At 44.2% G+C, this 24,256-nt stretch overlaps 1 protein-coding gene across 2 annotated transcripts in view; it reads right to left on the bottom strand.

Moving 5' to 3' along the window:
- Window positions 1–20,711, bottom strand: part of LOC122562002 (E3 ubiquitin/ISG15 ligase TRIM25-like) — a 96,840-nt gene extending 76,129 nt beyond the window's left edge. For both annotated transcript variants that reach the window (XM_088000428.1, XM_043714370.2), the window contains exons 1-8: window positions 19,776–20,711; window positions 16,257–16,352; window positions 13,979–14,212; window positions 7,747–7,918; window positions 6,970–7,005; window positions 6,745–6,786; window positions 2,558–2,599; window positions 766–822 (exon numbers count right to left, since the gene is read on the bottom strand). In XM_088000428.1, coding sequence (XP_087856554.1) covers window positions 766–822; window positions 2,558–2,599; window positions 6,745–6,786; window positions 6,970–7,005; window positions 7,747–7,918; window positions 13,979–14,212; window positions 16,257–16,352; window positions 19,776–20,363 — 1,267 coding nt within the window. In that variant the 5' untranslated portion in view covers window positions 20,364–20,711. The remainder of the gene's footprint in view (window positions 1–765; window positions 823–2,557; window positions 2,600–6,744; window positions 6,787–6,969; window positions 7,006–7,746; window positions 7,919–13,978; window positions 14,213–16,256; window positions 16,353–19,775) is intronic.
- Between the last annotated feature and the right edge of the window lie 3,545 nt (window positions 20,712–24,256).

Genomic DNA, 24,256 nt, shown 5'->3' on the forward strand with positions numbered 1-24,256 from the left:
CAGGGTGAACAAAAAGCATGCTTGCCTTCCTTGCTTAGTTCTTTGAGTAGAGGAGTTGGAACATTATGCTGAGGTTGTATAGGACCTTGATGAGGCCTCTTCTGGAGTATCATGTGCAGTTCCGGTCACCTTTTCTAGGAATGATATAATCAAACTGGAGAGGGTTCAGAAGAGATTTACCAGGATGCCTCTGGGACTGGAGGGTTTGACTTATAAGGAGAGACTGGATAGGCTGGGACCTTTTTTGCACTGGAGGGTAGGAGGTGACCTTAAAGAGGTTTATAAAATCATGAGGGGTATAGACAGGGTTAATGGTAAGTGTCCTTTCCCTAGGATGGGGAATTTCAAGACTAGGGAGTATATTTTTAAGGTGAGAGGAGAAAGATTTTAAAAAGACACAGGTATCAAAATCTTTTACACAGCAAGTAGTTTGTGTGTGGCATGAACTTCCTGAGGAAGTGTTGGATGCAGATACAGTTACAATGTGGATAAGTACACAAATAAGAGACATATGGAGGGATATGAGCCAAAGGCAGGCAGCTGGGGCTAATTTAGCTCGGGGTTATGTTTGGCATGGACTGGTTGGACCGAAGGGTCCATGCTGTACGACTCTCTGTGAGACAATTCCTTCAGTCTAAGTGTGCCGCCCTCTTTTTTGTCAGTATGGACTGAGTTGAGTTGGTGGAAGTCCTGCTCCCCTGGCCAATTGGGAAGGTCTATCTGACCATCATTGAATGTCACACAGCACTCATCAGGAATACTCACACCTTAACAATTCCATTCTGCGCCCTGACTGGGGGGCTTCCATGATGCTTGGAGTGGCTGGAAAAGTAAATGGAATAAAACAGAATGAATAAAGACTTACAGGGAGCACAGAAACTCACAGCATGTGAAGAACTTTGACTTATTAGTCCAGATAGAACTTAGATGTGTGTTTGATTCTTTTGTAACAATACTGAAATACTTGGACTGAGAGGTGCTGGGGAAGTAACAGCCCAGTGGTACTTCCACTGGACTGTTAATCCAGAGACCCAGGTAATATTTTGGGGGCCTGGGTTCGAATCCAGCCACAACAGATGGTAGAATTTGAATTCAAAAAGAATCTGGAATTACAGATCTAATGATGACAGTGCCAATTGTCAGAAAAACCTATCTGGTACACAAATGTCCTTCGAGGGAAGAAACTGCCAGCCTTACCTGGTCTGGAATACATGTGACTCCAGACCCACAGCAATGTGATTGACTCTTAACTGCCCTCTGGGCAATTAGGGATGGGCAATAAATGCTGACATAGCCAGTGATGCCCTCGTCCCATGAATGAATGAATAAAGATCCAGGTGGATGGGCACTTTGCACTTTGGATTTGAGCACTGGAAGAATACAATTCATCTCATAGACCCACGCTGAGGTGATATGAGTTGTGCTCATGAGTTAGTGTGTTCCTCGTGTTTTAGTGTTTTAGTGAATTCCTTCCCAATTCTTGTCTTTCCCTTGGTATGGCCCCCATCTATGTCCTCAATTCCAAAACGTGAACATCTACTGTCTGGGAGGACTACTGTGCAGACCGAAGTAAGAGAGTGGGTGAGTGAATCTTCATTAATCACACCTCGCTGTAATCACAGTGGCACATGTGCACTGTTGCAAGGCTCATTACTTCAGGCTCTCATTTCCAGTTCACGTTAGACCACCTAACGTCCCATGTGACAGTGCAAACCATTCACTTTTCAGATAAGGTTCTCCTCTCCTTCAAATCTGTACCACTCACCCCTCTTGTTACCACTCCGACCCCTGGCCCCAATGCCTTTGCAAATTAATATCACTGTCTCCAAACATCCCTTCCCTTTGCCACCTCCCAAATCCATGATCATTCCTTCCAATGACATCCAGGTTTGAGCTCTCCTAACAGATTTCTACCCAAGGCAAAAATGAGGACTGCAGATGCTGGAAATCAGTGTCTAGTGGTTCTGGATAAGCACGGCAGGTCATTTTCCTGCTCCTTGGATGTTGCCTGACCTGCTGTGCTTTTCCAGATTTCCACCCAAGCCAAGATAATTCCTATCAAAGTGCCTAAAGGCCTGCTTGTGGGATTGTGAGAAAGGTAAGGTATTCTTTCTCGTCCATCGTAACCCCACTATGTATTTGACATGACGTTGACCACTTCATCTCCTCCATTGCCTCACGATAGTTGTTTAGCCAAATGGGTTGCACCCTGACCCTCAACATCGCCCAGACCCTCAGCCTCTCCCTGACCCTCAGCCTCTCTCTGCCCCTCAGTGTCTCCCTGACCCACAGTGACCCCCTGACCCTCAGTGACCCCCTGACCCTCAGCCTCTCCCTGACCCTCAGCCTCTCCATGACCCTCAGTGTCTCCCTGACCCTCAGCCTCTTCATGATCCTCAGTGTCTCCCTGACTCTCAGTGACCCCCTGACCCGACAAAGTCAGCAAGTGCAGGTCCCTCTCCAACATGCTTCCAGAGAATGTCCTGTCAATGTGGAAAATCCCACATACAGATAGTAATCAATTCCGGACAAAATACTGTACTATCAGAATACTCACAACGTAGAAAATCTTCCTTGGTCATGCCTGTCTTTAGATTGTCTGTACAAGGTAAACAAAGGACAACATGAATGAAGATGTAAGTTCCATTTGTATCTGTTTGAACTGGTTTATATTTACATTCCCCCATTCTGGAATTTCCTCCCTAAACCTCTCCACCTCTCTACCGTTAAGGCACTCCGTCAAACCTGCACTTTCAGCCAGCTTTAGGCCCTCTGGCCTCCGGGCCATGTTTGCTTTTATAATCTCTGGCCAACACCTGATGGTCAAAAGTGAAAATACTGTCTCCCTGCAGCAAGTATAGTCAGCAGCAGAGGTACAGTTCACACACTGGCATCTGAGTGAATTTCTATGAGTGGGTGTGTGTCTGTGTGCGTCTGTTTGTGTGTACATATGTATGCTTCTGTGTGTCTGTCTGTCTCCATGTGTATCTGCCTCTTTATGTGTATATATGTATGTCTGTGTGTCTGTCTGTGTGTGTCAGTCTGTGTGTATACATGTATGTCTGTGTGTGTGTCTGTCTGTGTGCATATATGTATGTCTGGGTGTGTGTGTCTGGGTGTGTGTGTGTGTGTGTGTCAGTCTGTGTGTATATATGTATGTCTGTGTGTGTGTGTGTCTGTCGGTGTATATATGTTTGTGTATGTATATATGTGTTTGAGTGTGTTTCCATCTGTGTATATGTTCGTCTGTGTGTGTGTTTTTGTGTGTGTGTGCATGTTTGTATGTCTGTGTGTGTTTCTGTGTGTCTATATGTGAGTCTGCGTGTCTGTCTTTGTGTGTGTGTCTGTGTCTATGTGTGAGTCTGCGTGTGTGTCTATGTGTGAGTCTATGTCTGTATCTATGTGTGAGTCTGCGTGTGTGTCTGTGTGAGTCTGTTTGTGTGTCTATGTGTGTGTCTGCGTGTGTGTCTATGTGTATGTCTATGTGTGAGTCTGTGTGTGTGTCTATGTGTGTGTCTATGTGTGTATCTGCGTCTGTGTCTATGTGTGAGTCTGTGTGTGTCTGCGTGTGTGTCTATGTGTGTATCTATGTGTGTGTCTATGTGTGAGTCTGCTTGTGTGTCTATGTGTGTGTCTATGTATGAGTTTGCGTGTGTGCCCATGTGTGTGTCTATGTATGTGTCTATGTGTGAGTCTATGTGTGTGTCTATGTGTGTGTCTGCGTGTGTGTTTATGTGTGTGTCTATGTATGTGTCTGTGTGTGTCTGCATGTGTGTCTATGTGTGAGTCTGTGTGTGTGTCTATGTGTGAGTCTGTGTGTATGTCTATGTGTGTGTCTGTGTGTGTGTGTCTATGTGTGAGTCTGCGTGTGTGTCTATGTGTGAGTCTGTGTGTGTGTCTATGTGTGTTCTATGTGTGAGTCTGCGTGTGTGTCTATGTGTGTGTCTACGTGTGTGTCTATGTGTGAGTCTGTGTGTATGTCTATGTGTGTGTCTGCGTGTGTGTCTATGTGTGAGTCTATGTGTGTGTCTATGTGTGTGTCTATGTGTGAGTCTGTGTGTGTGTCTATGTGTATGTCTATGTGTGAGTCGGCATGGTGTCTATGTGTGTGTCTGTGTGTGTGTCTATGTGTGAGTCTGTGTGTATGTCTATGTGTGTGTCTGCGTGTGTGTCTATGTGTGAGTCTGTGTGTGTGTCTATGTGTGTGTCTATGTGTGAGTCTGCGTGTGTGTCTATGTGTGTGTCTGTGTGTCTATGTGTGAGTCTGTGTGTGTATGCGTGTGTCTGCGTGTGTGTCTATGTGTGTGTCTGTGTGTGTCTATGTGTGAGTCTGTGTGCGTATGCGTGTGTCTGCGTGTGCGTATGCGTGTGTCTGCGTGTGTGTCTGTGTGTGTGTCTATGTGTGTGCCTGTGTGTGTCTATGTGTGTGTCTGCGTGTGTGTCTATGTGTGAGTCTGTGTGTGTGTCTATGTGTGTGTCTGCATGTGTGTCTATGTGTGAGTCTGTGTGTGTGTCTATGTGTGTGTCTATGTGTGTGTCTCTGTGTGTGTCTCTGTGTGTATCTGCATGTGTGTCTATGTGTGAGTCTGTGTGTGTCTATGTGTGCATTTGCGTGTGTGTCTATGTGTGAGTCTGTGTGTGTGTCTGCGTGTGTGTCTGTGTATCTGCGTGTGTATCTATGTGTGTCTCTGTGTGTGTGTGTCTATGTGTGTGTCTGCGTGTGTGTCTATGTGTGAGTCTGTGTGTGTCTGCGTGTGTGTCTGTGTGTATCCATGTGTGTGTCTATGCGTGTGTCTGCGTGTGTCTATGTGTGAGTCTGTGTGTGTGTCTATGTGTGTGTCTATGTGTGTGTCTCTGTGTGTGTCTGCGTGTGTGTCTATGTGTGAGTCTGTGTGTGTGTCTATGTGTGTGTCTGCGTGTGTGTCTATGTGTGTTTCTATGTGTGAGTCTGTGTGTGTGTGTCTACGTGTGAGTCTGTATGTGAGTCTGCGTGTGTGTCTATGTGTGTGTCTACGTGTGTGTCTGTGTGTGAGTCTGTGTGTGTGTCTATGTGTGTGTCTATGTGTGTGTCTACGTGTGTGTCTGTGTGTGAGTCTGTGTGTGTGTCTATGTGTGTGTCTATGTGTGAGTCTGTGTGTGTGTCTATGTGGGACTCTGTGTGTGTGCCTGCGTGTGTGTCTATGTATGTGTCTATGTGTGCGTGTGCGTGTGTGTCTATGTATCTGTCTATGTGTGAGTTTGCGTGTGCGTCTATGTATGTGTCTATGTGTGTCTGTGCAGGAGTCTGCGTGTATGTCGATGTGTGTGTGTCTATGTGTGAGTCTGCGTGTGTGTCTATGTGTGTGTCTGCGTGTGTGTCTATGTGTGAGTCTGTGTGTGTGTCTATGTGTGTGCCTGCGTGTGTCTATATATGTGTCTATGTTTCTGTCTATGTGTGAGTCTGTGTGTCTGCATGTGTGTCTATGTGTGAGTCTGCGTGTGAGTCTGCGTGTGAGTCTGCGTGTGTTTCTATGTATGTGTCTATGTGTGAGTTTGCGTGTGTGTCTATGTGTGTGAGTCTGTGTGTGTGTCTATGTGTGTCTGCATGTGGGTCTATGTGTGAGTCTGTGTGTGTGTCTGCATGTGTGTCTATGTTTAAGTCTGTGTGTGTGTCTGCATGTGTGTCTATATGTGAGTCTGTGTGTGTATCTATGTGTGTGTCTGTGTGTGTCTATGTGTATGTCTATGAGTGAGTCTGTGTGTGTGTCTATGTGTGTGTCTGCGTGTGTGTCTATGTGTGTCTGCATGTGTGTCTATGTGTGAGTCTGTGTGTGTCTGCATGTGTGTCTATGTTTGAGTCTGTATGTGTGTCTGCATGTGTGTCTATGTGTGTGCCTGTGTGTGTGTCTATGTGTGTGTCTATATGTGAGTCTGTGTGTGTGTCTATGTGTGTGTCTGTGTGTGTGTCTATGTGTATGTCTATGTGTGAGTCTGTGTGTGTGTCTATGTGTGTGTCTGTGTGTGTGTCTATGTGTGTGTCTATGTGTGAGTCTATGTGTGAGTCTGTGTGTGTGTCTATGTGTGTGTCTGTGTGTGTGTCTATGTGTGTGTCTATGTGTATGTCTATGTGTGAGTCTGTGTGTGTGTCTATGTGTGAGTCTATGTGTGTGTCTGTGTGTGTGTCTATGTGTATGTCTATGTGTGAGTCTGTGTGTGTGTCTATATGTGTGTCTGTGTCTATGTGTGTGTCTATGTGTATGTCTATGTGTGAGTCTGTGTGTGTGTCTATGTGTATGTCTATGTGTGTGTCTGTGTGTGTGTCTATGTGTATGTCTATGTGTGAGTCTGTGTGTGTGTCTATGTGTGTGTCTATGTGTGTGTCTGTGTGTGTGTCTATGTGTGTGTCTATGTGTATGTCTATGTGTGAGTCTGTGTGTGTGTCTGTGTGTGTGTCTATGTGTATGTCTATGTGTGAGTCTGTGTGTGTGTCTATGTGTGTGTCTGTGTGTGTGTCTGTGTGTGTGTCTATGTGTATGTCTATGTGTGAGTCTGTGTGTGTGTCTATGTGTGTGTCTATGTGTATGTCTATGTGTGAGTCTGTGTGTGTGTCTATGTGTGTGTGACAAGAAGGGAAGATATTGAGGGAAATTCATGCTGGGGCTCCCTGGCCCTGATGAAATCAACAAATAGAAATCCCTCATTAACACATTATAAATAGAGCCGTGAATCAGCATTGGGTAAACAGTGCACTGTCTGAATACTTACAACATTGCAAACCTTTCTTGATCATGACTTTCTTTGGATTAGCTGTACAAAACAAATGGTGAACAAAATGAATGAAGATGTAAACTACATTTTCACAATTCTTTCAATAAGTCACATTGTTTGGTTTGTTTTTTTAGCATCTTAATAATGACAGATAAAGGGAGCGATATATCCACAAACAGAGTGCTCCAATAGTTGAGTTGACTCCCAGATGGAAATACTCACCCGGCCTGATCTGCTTGGTCTCAGAACAGGTTCTTCCTGGAACCAGAGAGAAAGTTAGCATCAGTTCAGTGATCTAGCACAATGCTCCTACTGTATGGCTATCTTCAAAACTAGTCATTCAGGCCCTCAGAAACCTCAGATTAGGGGGCAAGGGCTAGGGTCATGGCCACAAGGAGGACCATGGGAGAACTGACCACATGCATGAGCGTTCCACATGTATTTCAAAGTCTACATAAATATACTTACCATTTTATCCCCACCTGGCAACCATTGTAGAAATCAGCCCAACGTCCAGACAGTTAGATCCTAATTCAGTGTTAGGCCCCTGCGTTAGTCAATGGTTGAATTTAAAGACCCGTCTTAGATGGCTACCCCAGGTGCTAAAAACATGTGACCTACATCGACTGAGGGCGCAAACTTAGTGGGCTGGAAGTTTGGGGTTCGATCAGGTTGCAGTTGTCCCACGTGCTGCTGAACATCACAGATCCAGGCTTAGTGGTGTGATCGTGCTGACATCAAATAACAGACTGCCGTTGATCCCAGAGATTAGATATGTGAAACATCGCATTGTGGACTTGTGACATTCTATATGGCATAGAATCCCTTCAGTTCATCTTCCTAATGCTGGTGGTCAAGCCTAACTCAGCAGAGACACAAGGGAATCTGTGTATTTGCTGCTGGGACACTCATTGACAACACCCAGAGCATGTTGCTGGAAAAATAATACTTCAAAGCAAAAATGCATGACTGACTTTTGAGAAGTCTAAAATTACTAACCAATATTTTGCTTGTCTTGGATTTGCTTGCAAAATGAGATCACTTGTTGTTTAATCGATGTGGCAAGATCATTGACAGAGACTTTGACACAAGCCATTGTGGACTGTGCATCTGTTTGTTGGAATTGTGGGGACTCCAGAGGCTGGGCTCTTGTTTTTACACAACTGGATTCCTATTGAGGAGTAAAGCACAATGAATTACTTAAAGTTCTGAAAATACAACCCACCATTGGCTGAAGTTTGATTTGTGAACTTTACACACTGGTCGCACTGTGTTTCTCTCTTTGCTTCTTTGCAGGAATTGAGCCACGCTAGTTCATCTTGAATACCCTCAGGACATTGAGTCATGCACCTAATGTGGCCCTGGACTCATGGACAGAGCCTGATTAGGTAGGATTTGCAGCCAACACGGCCCTAAACTTCATTAATGAACTGCACGACATACTCAGAGTGGAAGAGAATTAAAAATGTGACATTTCTCATTATAATTCTATTTTCTGGTGGTTTCTCTAATTGCAGACATTGTACTAAAACAGAAATAACTAAGTGCTGTGTACTAATATCCAAGTTCCACTCTGGACATTTCACTCTTAGAGAACATTTCAACACACATGGTTTATTTATCAGAAAATACTTGAGGAACCCAACCATTCAGATCAAACACACCAAATTTTCTTATTCCTGGATCGCCTTTGTGTTTAAATTCACACAGTTCTGGCAGTTGGTTTTTGAAAATATTTGTCTATCACCTTGGACATTGGGATCTGTGAGTTGGGTCACTTCCCAATGCCACGTTCCTGACTTCTTGCTCGCCCAGTATTTGGTCTCTGGGTGTCAGGGGGCGACAGTGCACTCATCCCCAAAGCAGGCCAGTGTGGCAATGGAGGACAGCAGGTTAGAAAGCCCATTTGTGTTCACTAGGGCATAGACCCTGTTCATGGCCATTAAGCCCTCGAACTCTCACTAAACCACCCTCCCCCACCTCCACGATCCCCCCATGACCCCCCAACTCAGTATCTACATGTGCAGAACCAATGAGTCACATAATACCACTGGCTGGTTTTTCTAATTCACGTGAGTTAAATAAAAGAATAGCCATTAAATATTTCCCTTGAATAATATTTTAATCTTAATGCAAGTCGGCACAGACATTGAAAAATTACTCTGACAATGTGAGGCATTGCATTTTGGTAAAACAAGCAGGGCAAGACTTATACCATTAATGGTAGGGCCGTGGGTATTGCTGTAGGACAGAAAGACCCATGGGTTCAGGTCCATAATTCTATGACGTTTGTGTCACATGTCGATAGGGTGTTTAAGAAAGCATTTCTCATGCTTGCCATAATCGTTCCGACCTTTGAGTATAGGAGTTGGGATGATATATTGAGGCTGTACAGGAGATTGGTGAGGCCTCTTCTGGAGCACTGTGTGCAGTTCTGGTCACCCTGTTATAGGAAGGATATTATTCAGCTGGAGAGGGTTCAGAAAAGATTTACCCGAATGTTACCAGCAATGGAGAGTTTGAGTTATAAGGAAAGTCTGGATAGGGTGGAACATTTTACACTGGAACATCAAGGCTGAGAGGAGACCTTATAGAGGTTTATAAAATCATGAGGGGAATGGCAAAGGTCTTTTCCCCAGGGTGGGGGATTACAAAACTAAGGGGCATTTTTATAAGGAGAAAGATTTAAAAAGGACATGGGGGCAACCTTTTTACTCTGAGAATGGTTCGTGTGTGGAATGACCTCCCAGAGGAAGTGTTGGATGTAGGTACAGTTGCAATGTTTAAAAGACATTTGGATAAGTACATGACTAGGAAGAGTTTGGAGGGATATGGGCCAAATGCAAGCAGGGGTGGTTTAGTAGCAGATATGGTTGGTGTGGAGTAGTTAGACTGAAGGAACTGTTTTGGTGCTGTAGGACTGTATGACTCTATGGCTGAATGACTTTTGTGCTGACAGTGAAATAAAGCTGGCACTCCCCTTCAAAAACCTTGTAACCAAACCCTGCCAGGTTGGGTCCATTTATCTCCCTTGGAGTCCGGCCTACCTTTCATAATGAGGTCATCTAGTCCCTGCATCACAGGAGCAGGCAGAACAAATGGGCAGATGTCACGAGGCAAGGAAATGTACAAACTTCCCGACAACCAGTGAATCAGGTCTAACTGGTGTCCTACAACATCAGTTGTGAACAAAATATCAAAAATCGCAAATATCCCTGTTCTCAAGAATGGAGGATACCAGCACATTATTGCAAATAATAAGACTGAAATATACATATCCATCTTCAGGCAGATGGTCCAAGTGCGTGTTTCATCTCAGCCTCTTCTAGTCGTCCCTAGTAACACAGGTTCCAGTCCTCAGCAAGTTCAGCTCAATCCATGTGATATCAAGAAATGGTTTGGGAACTGTAAAGATTACAGGTCCTGACAACATTCCAGCATTAGTACTGAAGATTGGCGTTCCATAACCGGTTCCATCCCTAGCCAAACTGTCCCAGTTCATCCACAACACTAACATCTACCCAACCATGTGAAAAATCCTGTACACAATGAAACAGGACAAATACAACTCAGCCTCTCCGCCCACCCCATTATTCTACTTTTGATCAATGGTAAAGTGATGCATTAACACTGCTATCAGATGGCACTTTTTCAGCAATAATCTGCTCACTGACACACAGTTTGGGTTCTGCCCAGGGCCATCGATCTCCTGATCTCATTACAGCATTGGTTTAAACATGAGCAGAGCAGGTGAAATGAGGATGGCTACCTTTGACATCAAGGCATCATTCAATAGAATGTAAGTAAGAGGAGTAAATAAATCTTCAAGGGCCATACTGCAGCTCTCTCATTAGGGGCAGAGAGACAACTGGTTTTGAGTTTAATTTGGGGGGCACTACACCTCTTGTGAGGTTAAGAAACTGGCACCTTTACTGTACCCTTGGTCGGTGCAGAAATTAAACCCGCACTGTTGGTGTGACTCTTCATTGCCAACTTACTGTCCAGTTAACTGACCCCCAATTTGACAGTCTGTAGCATGAAGGAAAGGGAGTACAACTGGGGTGTAGGGGCATCCTGGGCAAATCTCTTCTTTGGTTGAAAACATAACTAGCACAAGCAAAGATGTTTATGGTTGTTGGAAATGAATCATCTCCGCTCCAGAACGTTTCTGCAGGAGTTGCTCAGGGCAGTACCAAAGGCCTGACCAGCTTCAGCTGCTTCATCAATGAAGCAGCATCAGCAACGGCGACATCGGTGAGGTGGGCCCAAAGTGGACGCATGGCGAGTGAGGTACCCCCAGCGGCATTGGAGGCATCTGCATTGGCGAGATCCAGTGAGGACTCACCGTGGCACGGGCATCGGTGGAGGTAAGATGGTGGCGAAGAGTAGCAACTTTCATTCCAACGATGTTGGCACGGAGAAGGGGATCCATGCCTGGCCACCAGTCCCACGGCCCATGACGGAGTGCTAAATAAGACGGTAAAGTTGAACACTTTTGCTTTATTTCTTCATTCTTCTGCCTTTACATTCTACGTTTTGGTTTCTTTTTTTGTGTTCTAAGTTGGCACTGGAGAGTGGTGACATTGTACAACACTTCTCACTGTACTTTGTAACAAGGTACATGAGACAATAAATGAATCAAATCAAATCAGTGACCTTCCCTCTGCCATAAGGTCAGAAGTGGGGGATGTTTGCCGAAGATTGCATAATGTTCATGACTCCTCAGATACTGAAACAGTCCTTGTTCAAATGCAATAAGATCTGGACAATATCTAGGCTTGGGCTGATACGTGTAAGTCACATTTATACTACACAGGTGCCAGGCAATGATCTTGTCCAAAAAGAGACAGTGCAACTATCTGCCTTTGATATTCAATGGCATTACAATCCATGAATCCACTACCAACATCCTGGGTCTTACTGTTGACCAGAAACTGATTTGGACCTGTTATATAAAACTGTGGGTGTGAGGCAGAATGAAGACTGGAAATTCTACAGTGAGTAACTCACCTTCCTTCTGCCCAAAGTGCTTCCACCATCTACAAGACACAGGTCAGGAGTGTATTGGAAAGGACTTTTCATGCCTGGATGAGTGTAGCTCCAACAACACTCACCTACCACTTCCTCTGGAAGTTCATTCCACACCCAAACCACTCTCCCTCCCACCCTGGCAATACTCTCTCCAATTTCTTCCATCAGGCAGAAGATACAGAAGCTTAAACACTCAGATTAACAGGTTCAAGAACAGCTTCTTCCCTGCTGTACATCTCGATAACTCAATGACTCTAAAGTGTGAAATGGATTTAAAATTTCTTCAAAGGGACTTTTGATGCCTGTGTTTGATTGACAGGTTTATGAGAGGGTAAGAGGGGAGATTTTGAATGGCTGCTTTTTTTTAAATTACTTGAGCATTTCAAATATTTCTCAGTGCTATTTCACAGCACATTGATTGTGTAGTTAGTACATACTTGGTGAGTGGGCATGAAGGAGCACATGCTTAGAATAAATACCAATCTTCTATTTTGGTTTGAAGATCCTTTAGGAAGTATAATTTTCATGAAAGTGATGCATGTGAAGTCACCTGGCTTCCAGGTGGAAATGATCATGTGACCAGGTTGCCTGGAAGATAAACAATAGAGAAAAAATGATCTGCATAAAACAATTACGTATTGTGAGGAAGTCCCATTATATGTTCGCTCAGTTTTGTTTTTAAGATTGAAAATGAGTAAACTGCAAAAGAGAAAACATGGCTCCTCAACAGAGTTCAGTTAATTTTTCTGATGCTGTGCTTTGAAGAATATAACTTCTCAAAAGATTCCTGATAATGCGATTTTTACCTATTCAGTCAGAGATGTGGGCATCACTAGTTAAGTCAGCATTTGGTGCGCATCTCTAACTAACACAATTTCTTGTAGCCAGGTGATGGGAGAATGTTTGGGTTCTAAATCTCCAGAGCTAAGGAATATTGGAGCTCAGATCTGAGGTGCTATATATAAGACCCAAGAGACATTTATATTGAATTGGGAATCTGAAATCAGAGGATATTTGGAGGAGAATTAAAAGGCCATCCTTGCACATAAACAAGAGGCACAAGAAATCTTGCCCCCCATGTGCAAACCTCATAACTCAAATCAAGTGCTTAATTTTTCAATTTTTGATATGTATCTGATTTCAGTTATTTGGAAGTACCTCAAATGGTGTGGAAGTAAAATGGGTGAAGAAAGATTATAAGGAACTGAGTTCAATGTATTTTTATTATAGAATCACACCATCATACAGCACAGGAATAGGCCCTTCAGTCCAACTCGTCCATATCAACCATAATCCCAAACAAATTCTTCCCAACTGCCTGCACTTGGCCCATATCCCTCGAAATGTTTCCTATTCATGTACTTATCCAAATTTCTTTTAAACATTGTAACTGAATCCTCGGCCACCACTTCCTCTGGAAGTTCATTCCACACACAAACCACTCTCTCTCCCAGCTTAGCAATAATCTCTCCAGTTTCTTCCATTAGAGAGATGATATATAAGCTTAAACACTCATACCAACCAGTTTAAAGAACAGCTTTTTTGCTGCCATTGTTAGCCTGCTGAATGGACCTCTCAAATTTCACATGTAATGTTAATCTTGCTTTTGCACATCTCCTGTATGCCTCATTCTGTCTAAATACCCTATCATCCATATGGCCTTGTTTGCGATGATCTGCCTAGACTTAACGCAAAACTTTTCACTGTGATTAGGTACATGTGATAACAATAAATCAAATCAAATTAAATCATTTGTCTTAAGAAAGTGTGCCTTTATTACTATTGCTATTTTTTTGTGTGATTTAAATTGTTTTCATTTAATCTGGAACTTCAAGGCTTCGCTGTTTTCGTAAATGTTGGGTTTTTAGATTTTAAGCCAAAATGTTGCTGGTCTCCATGGAGATGACAATGTGGCTCCTTCAGGGTGGAAATGGAATCACAGATTTCCCATCCCCCATCTCTCATCTCCCTGATGACAATCTGGTCATTATTAATAATGCTGTCCTGCCCCAGGACAGCCAATACAATTTACAGAAACCCCAAGTGAACAAACAACACAGCCAGAAGCTGACACAAGTGAAACTAGCTCTTAACTGCAGCCTTCAGTACAAGAATATGAGTTATCGTGCACGTTTCCTTGCTGTTATAAATAAGAAATTATTTGTAATATTTCTATTATAAGAGTGTAAATAGTTTTTACCTGCAGAAATATCAGGTTGTCATTGATCTTCAGCAGCGTTCTCAGTTGGTCTTCACGAGCAGTGAGCTCAGTACACCTCTGCTGCAGCTGGGCCCTCATAGTCTTGGCTTGGCCCAGTGTCACTTGCTCATCGTTATTAATCAGCACAATCGCTTCTTTGTGGGCTTCTTCGATGAGTTTGACCATGGCTGTGAATTTCTGGGTGATCTCAGTTCTCACCTCCTGTGAGGAATTCTGTTAACAGCAGAGGAAGTCAGTTATTGCTCTGCTTCAGGGCAGACTACGCAGACTGGGTTAATATAGAAGATTAAACAGTTAACTTATTGAGGTTGTGTCTTATTCATTCACAGGATGAGGGCACGACTGGCTAGGCCAGCATTTACTGTGCATCACTAATTTCCAAAAGGGCAGTTAAGAGTCAACCATACTGCTGTGGGTCTGGAGTCACATGTAGGACATAGTGAACTGGATGGGGTTTCCTGACAATCAGCAAGGGGTACATGGTTATCATTAAACTCTTAATTCCAGATACATATTGAATTCAAATTCTACCATCAGCTGTGGCACGACTCAAACCCAGATCTCCAGATCATTATCTGGGTCTCTGGATTAAAATTCTGGCTTATTCCTGATGAAGGGCTTATGCCTGAAACACTGACTCTCCTGCTCCTTGGATGCTGCCTGACCTGCTGTGCTTTTCCAGCACCACACTCTCTCCTCTCTGGATTAACAGTCCAGTGATAATACCATTACATCATTGCCTCCCCTAAGGTGTTCAGCAATAATAGTCTGTGCTTACGTAGCACTCTTAATACTGGGAAGCAGTCTAAAGCCGTTTGCAACAGTGTCCTCAAATCGAATTTCACTCCAAGGCAGGCAGGAACTGTGAGGGCGAGAGCGAAAGTGATAAAGAGGCAGAGAGTCACTTCCAGATTTGAGGGTCTTAGCAGTTGTTGGCATGGCAATGATGGAGTAAGACAATTGAAATATTTTGTGGAGATATAGTTTAATGAGTATGCAAGTAAAACTCTGAGTGATGTAACTGCATTCTCTACCTCAGAACATGGTGAAGGTGGGGATAGATTCCTGTTCAACAAGTGAAGCAAAGGTCATTGGGAGGATAAATGGGAATGTATAATTCAAAACACAAACAGGTCAGCCATGTTCTTTTTGCGTATCGGAGCAGCCTTGATGAACCAAACCACATACTTCAGTTCCTAGTTCATACATTTGTATGTACAGAGACGTTTGTTCCAATACAATTGCAAGTTTGATCCATTTTGTGAGATATATTAATGACTTGCAGCTTAACCCCTAGAATGGGCCATAGACAGCCAGCTATCTGCAATGCAATCCTTATTTTGAGGGTTTTTTATGAGGACCCAGCTGCACTTGGTCGCATGACTCTGAAATATTAAACCCGACTGTTTTTTTGAATTTATGACGTTTGAAGCAGTAGATGGTAAAGAGGTCAGTGAATATCAACACCCTAACTCCAGTCTGCAAAGACAAAGCCTTTGGCCTTTGACAAACTGCCACAACCTGGATATCTGCTCCGCAAATCAAACCTGCATCAAATGAAGTAGAAGTCGCATTTCAGCAGAAGTTACAACTCAGAAGTACCTTCATAAGGCTTATCAAAGAGAGGAAATTGTCACCAACTCAGGCTAATCCTACCATCCCCAACAAAGGAAATCCAGATTTCCAATTTTGGTCTTTTGGATTCCATCTTTAAAGCAAAGCCATTGTTAAACTGTTTTTCCTCTGTTGGTTGCTTTGTCATAGAGGTTGTTACTGATTACAATCATCTCCTTTTTCAGCTTTTATCAGTCCGTGGATATAGGATAGAGTAGCTTTTACTTGTTATTTCCAGCATACACAACTGATGTAGGAAAAACGAGACAGCGTTCCTCCAGGACCGAGGGTACACATGGACAGCACAAACTACACAATCATACACGGCATAAAGTGCATAAGAAGTGCAAACCACACAAATTACAGTGTAATAAAAGAATGACAATTACATGCACCGCAAAGCATCCCCTCCATGTCAAAGAGTCTGTGAGTTAAATCCTACTTCTGGTTTTAACAGTGCTATGGCAATTCCTGCAAACTCAGAGCTCACAAAGAGAATACATCTCCACTGTCCAAAACAGGGGAAAAAAATCAGATCACAATCTGTTTGCAGACAGATGGTGAGAATCAAGGGGAGATGAGCTTTAAAGCTCTTGATCTGTCTGAGGTCATGACTGACAACTTCACAGCACAAAGAGCTTACCTTGACTGAATCGACATTCACCTGCAGGTCACTGATCTCTGCCAATGTCTTTTGCAGCTGTTGTTTCAGAGTTGATGAGTTACGCAGAATCAGTTCCTATAAGAAAACCACATGCAGTTAACGAAGAATTTACAACATCAGTGCATGACCCACAATCAGACATTTTGATCTGACTCTCATGCCTTGGCATAGGTCAGACTTCATGAACATAGAACATAGAACATTACAGCTCAGTACTGGCCCTTCAGCCCTCGATGTTGCACCAACTTGTGAAACCAATCTGAAGCCTATCTACCCTGCACTATTCCATTTTAATCCACATGCCTATCCAATGACCATTTAAATGCTCTTAAATTTGGCGAGTCTACTCCTGTTGCAGAGAGACTGTTCCACATCCCTACTACTCTCTGAGTAAAGAACTACCTCTGATATCTGTCCTATATCTATCACCCCTCAATTTAAAGCCAAGTCCCCTCATGCTATCTATCACCATTCGAGGAAAAAGGCTCTCCACTGTCCCACCCTATCTAACTCTCTGGTCATCTTATATGTCTCAATTAAGTCACCTCTCAAACTTCTTCTCTCTAATGAAAACAGCCTCAAGTCCCTCAGCTTTTCCTCATAAGACCTTCCCTCCATACCAGGCAACATCCTAGTAAATCTCCTCTGAACCCTTTCCAAAGCTTCCACGTCCTTCCTGTAATGCGGTGACCAGAACTGGACACAATACTCCAAGTGCAGCCGCACCAGAGGTTTGAACAGCTGCACCATAATAGCAAGAGTTGAAAGGCAGCAAAAACTTCTGTTAATTCTAAATTTCATTGAAAGAATGATCTCTAAGAGCTTCATACATGGCTTCAGTTTCTAATGTTCATATCCATCATCAAAATTATTTTGTTTAACCTTCTTGAATTCAACATAGGTTTGCCCAGGTGGCTTCCTGACATTCCAGATCCTCTGCTGGGGTGTTTCAGGCATTATTTCATATTCAGCCAATTTACTTCCTTGTTACATTATCATAATCCTGAGAAACCTCCTCTGAACAGTGAAGCATATGTTTCGATACCTGTCAACGTACTCTATATGAGCAATGCCCACTTCTCTTTTGCCCAATCATCTGTTTCGCTATTTTCTCGAATGAAGAATACTTCCATATCCTTTCACTCAAATTTTGGGAGCGCCAGTGCAAACTTAAAATTTTCCTACTGGACTTGAAATGATAACTGAGATTCTCCCCACATCTCCCCGCCCCAATTTATAGACTTCGTTTCATATTGTTCCGCTTCTCCATCTGCTTGCCTTTTATCTGTGGATTTGAATGTCTGGGTACATAGCCCCTCCTGCCCTGGAGATGTCCGGATTAGTAGTGCTGGAAGAGCACAGCAGTTCAGGCAGCATCCGAGGAGCAGCAAAATCGATGTTTCGGGCAAAAGCCCTTCATCAGGAATAAAGGCAGAGAGCCTGAAGCGTGGAGAGATAAGCTAGAGGAGGGTGGGGAGGGGGAGAAAGGAGCATAGAGTGCAATAGGTGAGTGGGGGAGGGGATGAAGGTGATAGGTCAGGGAGGAGAGTGTGGAGTGGATAGGTGGAAAAGGAGATAGGCAGGTAGGACAAGTCATGAGGATGGTGCTGAGCTGGAAGTTTGGAACTAGAGTGAGGTGGGGGAAGGGGAAATGAGGAAACTGTTGAAGTCCACATTGATGCCCTGGGGTTGAAGTGTTCCGAGGCAGAAGATGAGACGTTTTTCCTCCAGGCGTCTGGTGGTGAGGGAGCGGCGGTGAAGGAGGCCCAGGACCTCCATGTCCTCGGCAGAGTGGGAAGGGGAGTTGAAATGTTGGGCCACAGGGCGGTGTGATTGATTGGTGCGGGTGTCCCGGAGATGTTCCCTAAAGTGCTCTGTGAGGAGGCGTCCAGTCTCCCTAAGGTAGAGGAGACCGCATCGGGACTAACGGATATATTAAATGATATTGGTGGATGTGCAGGTAAAACTTTGATGGATGTGGAAGGCTCCTTTAGGGCCTTGGATAGAGGTGAGGGAGGAGGTATGGGCGCAGGTTTTACAGTTCCTGCGGTGGCAGGGGAAGGTGCCAGGATGGGAGGGTGGGTTGTAGGGGGGCATGGACCTGACCAGGTAGTCACGGAGGGAACGGGTTTCCAGCATCTGCAGTCATTGTTTTTACCTCGTATTTGCCCTAGAGATGTGTCATATCAAGGAATAAGATAACTATACAGTACAGAAGAGGTTCTTTGTCCCGTCAAATCTGCACCAACAATTAACAACTCTAAACTTACATTATTCCCACTTTCCATTCGGCCCATGGACTCGAATGTCATGATACATCAAATAGGCGGAAATGAGGACTGCAGAGGCTGGAGATCAGAGTCGAGAGTGTGTTGCTGGAAAAGCACAGCAACTCAAACAGTATCCAAGGAGCAGGAGAATTGACAAAAGTGGTTAGCACTGCTGCCTCACAGCACCAGAGACCCGGGTTCGATTCCAGCCTCGGGCGACTGCCTGTATGGAGTTTGCACATTCTCCCCATGTCTGCTTGGGTTTCCTCTGGGTGCTCTGGTTTCCTCCCACAGTCCAAAAATGTGCAGGTCAGGTGAATTGGCCATGCTAAATTGCCCCATAGTCTCAGTCTGCGGGAAATGGGTCGGTGTGGACTTGTTGGGCTGAAAGGTGTGTTTCCACACTGTAGGGAATCTAATCTTATCCAGCCTCTCTTCATCGCTGACATGCTCTATCCTGGGAAATCTCCCTCCACAACCCCCTCCAGTGCAATTATGTTCTTCCTGTTCTGTGGGATCAGACAGTACTCCAACTGGGACCCACCCAAAGTCCTATACGGCTCTAACATGACCCCTCTGCTCATATAATCTGTATGCCCTCTTAACCAACCAATTGATATGTCTCATTGTGTTCAGCGATCTTTGGGAAAATACTCCCTCTGTTCCTCTAAGCTTTCGGGTGCCCTGTCATTCATTGAGCCCTCCCTCATCTTGTCACCTTTTCCAAAGATGACCTCACACTTTTCAGGGTTACATTCCATCTGCCAGTAATCTGCCCATTCGATCAATCCATTTCTATCCTGCTGTAGCCGAACACCTACCTGTCATTGTCAGCCACTGGCCAATCTTTGGTGTCATTGACAAACTTACTTGTCATTCCTCCTCCCACATCCTCATCTCCATCGTTCATGAATATCACAAACAATAAGGGAGCCAGCATTGATCCCTGTGGTAGGTCACCGCACACCAGACTCCAGTCACACAACAGCCTTCTACCACCACTCTCGGTCACCACTCAGTTCACCAATTTTGGACTTATCTTGCCAAGTGACCTTGCTTTTCTTGTCTTTATCAGTTTCCCAAATGGGACCTTGTCAAAAGCTTTGCTGAAATCATGTCCAAGAAAGCTAATTTTCAAAAAATACTCTACGCAATAGAGCTGTAAACCGTTCTGGATGCCATCTCTCACTCTAAATGATTTCTTTCCCATCTCGAAAGGTCGCCTTACCTGTTGTTGAGCCACTTCCTCTGGTACAGTCACCACATCATGGATTATGTGCTGTTCCGCAACACATAACCTGCAAATACTCTCCCCCTCGGTCCGACAGAACCAGTCCAAGGGCTCCCCATGAGCTGCACAGTCTCGTTGGGTGTGGAGATGCTTGATGGGGTCAACAAGGACATGGTCCTTCAGAGCTGCCTCCTGGTGATGAGGCTGCAAGTGGGGCCCGCAGTATGTGAGCAGGCAGTCCAAGCAACTTTTCCTGCCTTTCACTTTGGTCTTGGTGCAGATATCGCAGGTGACATCCCCCGGTCCAGCTGGATGAGAGCCAGAAGAGATCTCACCACTGGCCTGGAGGTCTTCCAGGATCTCACATAAAGTGAGGTTTTTCTGCAGTGTGGGTATGGGAGTGAAGGTGCGGAGACATTGAGGGCAGTTAGCCTTCCCTGTGTCAGAGCTCAGCTCCCAGTACCTGGCAATACATGGCAAGCAGAAACTGTGCCCACATGGTATAGTGGCTGGGTCACTGAACATATCCAGGCAGAGGGCACAGACAAATTTCTCCTGGGAGCTGGCTCTGGCTGAAGAAGACATGGCGACGGGAAGCAAGCGGCAAGATTCCGTGAAATAAAAGAAAGTGAAAGTGTTTCAGTGGTCAGTAAGAGACGGCTGGACAAATACTGAAGTCTTCACAACGCTCCCGGGGTGGGTGTACTCGACTGTTTTCTGATCTCTGTGAGGGAGTTCGTCTCCCCTGTTTGCAACAGCACTGGGATTCAGTTATTATTATCGCCAGAAATCAACATAGTTTTCTCTTCAGCACAGATGGAATTCCCTCGTCGCACCGGTTAATGTACGAGACACCAGATGCTAGCACAATCCCACTGAAGATTCACGGATTTTCAATATGCTGTGGATCCTTGGCAGCTTCCGTGAAATGGCTTGGAGACTCTGAAATGCGGAAATCCTGTGGGAAGGATCGGATGCGGGGGAGGGGAAGCGCATTGGATGATCTCATATTTCTGCTGCTGTTGTGCAGCTACACCATGTTTACAGTGTCTGCTGAGGGAGGGAACACCATTTGTTTCCGAAATACAATCCTCCCCCAAGGACAGTCGCTCAGTGCAATAATAAAATATTATGAATGCTGGAGATCTGAAATATAAAACTATACTTAAGTTGACAGACATAGAACTCTTTCCTTTCAGGAGCTTGTTCCATTGTGCGTTAAACCAGAATATACTGGAGAGAGTCAGCAGTCTGAGTTTTGAAGAAGACCTGTAGGACTCAAAACATTAACTTTGCTTTGACTCTCCACAAATGCTGCCAGGCATGTTCCCACACTGTGGGATTTCAATTCACATTGGAACAAATTGACAAATCTGATAAAATTCATTAGGAAAGTAATGAGCAGGTTAGACAGACAAGAGCTGTGATCTATTTGGATTTCCAGAAGGTCTTTGACAAGGTGCCACACAGGAGGCTGCTAAATAGATGTTAGGGGCAAGGTACTGGCATGGACAGAGAATTAGCTGACTGGCAGAAGACAGAGAGTGAGGATAAAGGGGTCTTTTTCAATATGGCAGCTGGCGAACAGTGGAGTTCTGCAGAGGTCCGTGTTGGTACCACAACTATTCACGTGATACATTAACGATCAGGACAAAGGAGAGTGGGCATTGTTGCTAAGTTTTCTGATTACATAAAATTAGGTTGAGGGACAGGTAGTGTGAGGAAGCAGGGAGCAGAAGGACTTGGTCAGACTCAGAGAGTGAGCAAAGAATTGGCAAATGGGGAAAGTGTGAAGATATCCATTTTGTTACAAAGAATAGAGGTGGAAGTTATTTTATAATTTAAACGGTAAAGGTTTCAGAAATCTGAGGCTCAAAAGGACTTAAGAGTCTTAGTTCAGGATTCTGTGAAGGTTAACATGCAGGTTCAGTTGGAAGACAAATGCAATATTGGAATTCATTTCAAGAGGGCTAGAATACGAGAGCAGCGATGTACTGCTGAGGCTGTATAAGTCTCAGGTCAGACTGCATTTGGATTATTGTGAGCAGCTTTGGACCCCATACCTAAGGAAGGATTTGCTGCCATTAGACGGAGTCCAGAGAAGGTTTACAAGAATTCTCCCGGCAATGAAGGATTTGAATTATGATGAGCGGTTGAGGACTCAGTGGAGTTGAGCAGGATGAGGCGGGGGGGGGGGGGGGGGGGGGGGTTGATTGAAACTTTAAGAATACTGAGAGACTTGGATAGAGTAGACATGGAGGAGATGTTTCCACTATTAGGAGAGATAGGACCCAGGTTCACACCTTCAGAATAAAGAAGTGACATTTTGGAACTGAGATGAGGAGGAACTTCTTCGGGCAGAATGTGGTGAACTCATTGCTGCAGGAGAGTGTGGGGGAGAAGGCAGGAGAATGGGGTTGGAGCAGACTCAATGGGCTGAATGGTCTAATTCTGCTCCGATATCTTCTGGTCCAAGTTGCCAAAAGGAAATATTCAAAGCCCCTTCACTTTAAATCTTCAAGATTCAACTTGAAATTATTTAATGTGAATGTTTCCATGGTCAGGATCACCATCCCAGTGGGTCATGTACGGTTTAGCTTGGGCTACACCCAGGAAGTGTTGTGTTGGAGGACGATGAGCATCAGTGATCCCAACACAGTTTAAAGCAGAACAAATCAATTTTAATGAGCATCTTCTTATGGCTTCACCTTGCCACTAGACCCATGTCATGCGACATTGCACCAATTTCTGAGATGATGTACACTGTGTCATATCAGCACTTAGACTTAACATATTATATTACATCTCCCTCCAAATATCTGACCTCAACTTATTTTATAGGGATAACTGCAGTGAGGCTTTCACTAGTCTACCTGAATGTGTTCTCAGCTCCTTTGGAAGCGTTTGGGAATTCAAGTCTTTCACGTGGCCCCCTGGACTCTGTTGAACAGAAGGCTTCTGCTAAACCTCCCCCTAATCCTTCTCCCAATTATTATATATCTATGTCCCATGGTTATTGGCCACTCCTTCATAAGGAAAATAAGCTTTCTCTATCCAAACTATGGAGGCTCTTCCTAATTTTATAAAAGCTGAATAATTTGCCCATTCCAGTCTGAAGAAAATAACCAGAGTCGAAAAGTGTGGTGCTGGAAAAGCACAGCCGGTCAGGCAGCATCCGAGGAGCAGGAAATCTGACGTTTATGCCCGAAACATTGACTGTCCTGCTCCTCGGACGCTGCCTGACCAGCTGTGCTTTTCCAGCAGCACACTTTTCGACTCTGATCTCCAGCATCTGTGGTCCTCACTTTCTTTAAGAAAATAACCACCCACTCTTACAAACTCTTTCCTCTTGGTCTTTCTCTTTTCTCTGCCTCCAGTCCCAGCCACTTCCTAATAATCCTCGTTGTTACCCTCTCTCATGTGTTCAGATCCCTCCATGTTTGCAGTGGCTGGTGTATGCAGCACTTTTGCTGTGATTTAATGAGCATTTGATACACTTCAAGTATAGTTATGCTCCAGATGGAGGATGGAACCAGTCACACTTTGGAATAGATTTATTCATGCAGTGAAATATTATGGGTATACAACTCCAGAATCCATTCATTTTCAAGTAAGCATCACTTCCTCTTTTTTTTGTTTTTTTCTTTTTTATACTAGTTTTAAAAAAACTGGCTTTGTAAACCAGCCATTTTAGGAGTCAGGTACTCCCAAAGAAACCAGCAGAAACCAACTGTAGCAGTAGCACACTGACTGCGGCCCAGCCAGCACAGAGTCAATCCCCTAAACTGATGAGACTCTAAATCTCCTGTTTATATATTTTTTTCCTTTTTTTTACTGTGGAGACTCTGAATCTCCTGGATATATGTATTTTTTCCTCTTTTTTCTTTTACTTTAACATCTCTTTGTATGTGCTCACCAATCAGTGCTCACCACATGTATGTCCTTAACCTCAATCGATACAGCTAACAGGGTTTCCTTCACCTCTTTAATAAAAAATGTGATTGCTAATAGGGAAAGAATTTTTGCACATTCAGTCCAAAGTATTATGTCACGAGAAGACCCTTTTTTAAGAACTCCAATAATGTCTTAACTTCTTCCTGTGGAACAATTACACAATTGTTGACTTGCATCAACCTATTTGATCTTTGAGCTTTCCTTGTTCCAATCCAGCAAGGTCAAACGATAATCTTCATTCCCTCATACCTTTTGTGGATGTTGGCAGTTCTGTACAGTGGGTCAGGATCACTCAGCTCACTAATACCCGGTCCTATTCTGTTCCAAAAGGTGGGGTAACAGCAATCCAGAGCAAAAAACATTCATAGGTTTTGAAGTAACTGCACAGAGGCCAGTATCCCATCAGCCTTTATCTACTCAGAGACATAGAGATGTACAGCATGGAAACAGACCCTTCGGTCCAACTCATCCATGCCAACCAGATATCCTAAATAAATAGGACTTGGTCCATATCCCTCTAAACC

This window comes from Chiloscyllium plagiosum, unplaced genomic scaffold (genome assembly GCF_037043375.1).
Source record: "Chiloscyllium plagiosum isolate Xiang-an unplaced genomic scaffold, Cpla_swu_hap1 HiC_scaffold_25, whole genome shotgun sequence".
NCBI classification, from domain to species: domain Eukaryota; kingdom Metazoa; phylum Chordata; class Chondrichthyes; order Orectolobiformes; family Hemiscylliidae; genus Chiloscyllium; species Chiloscyllium plagiosum.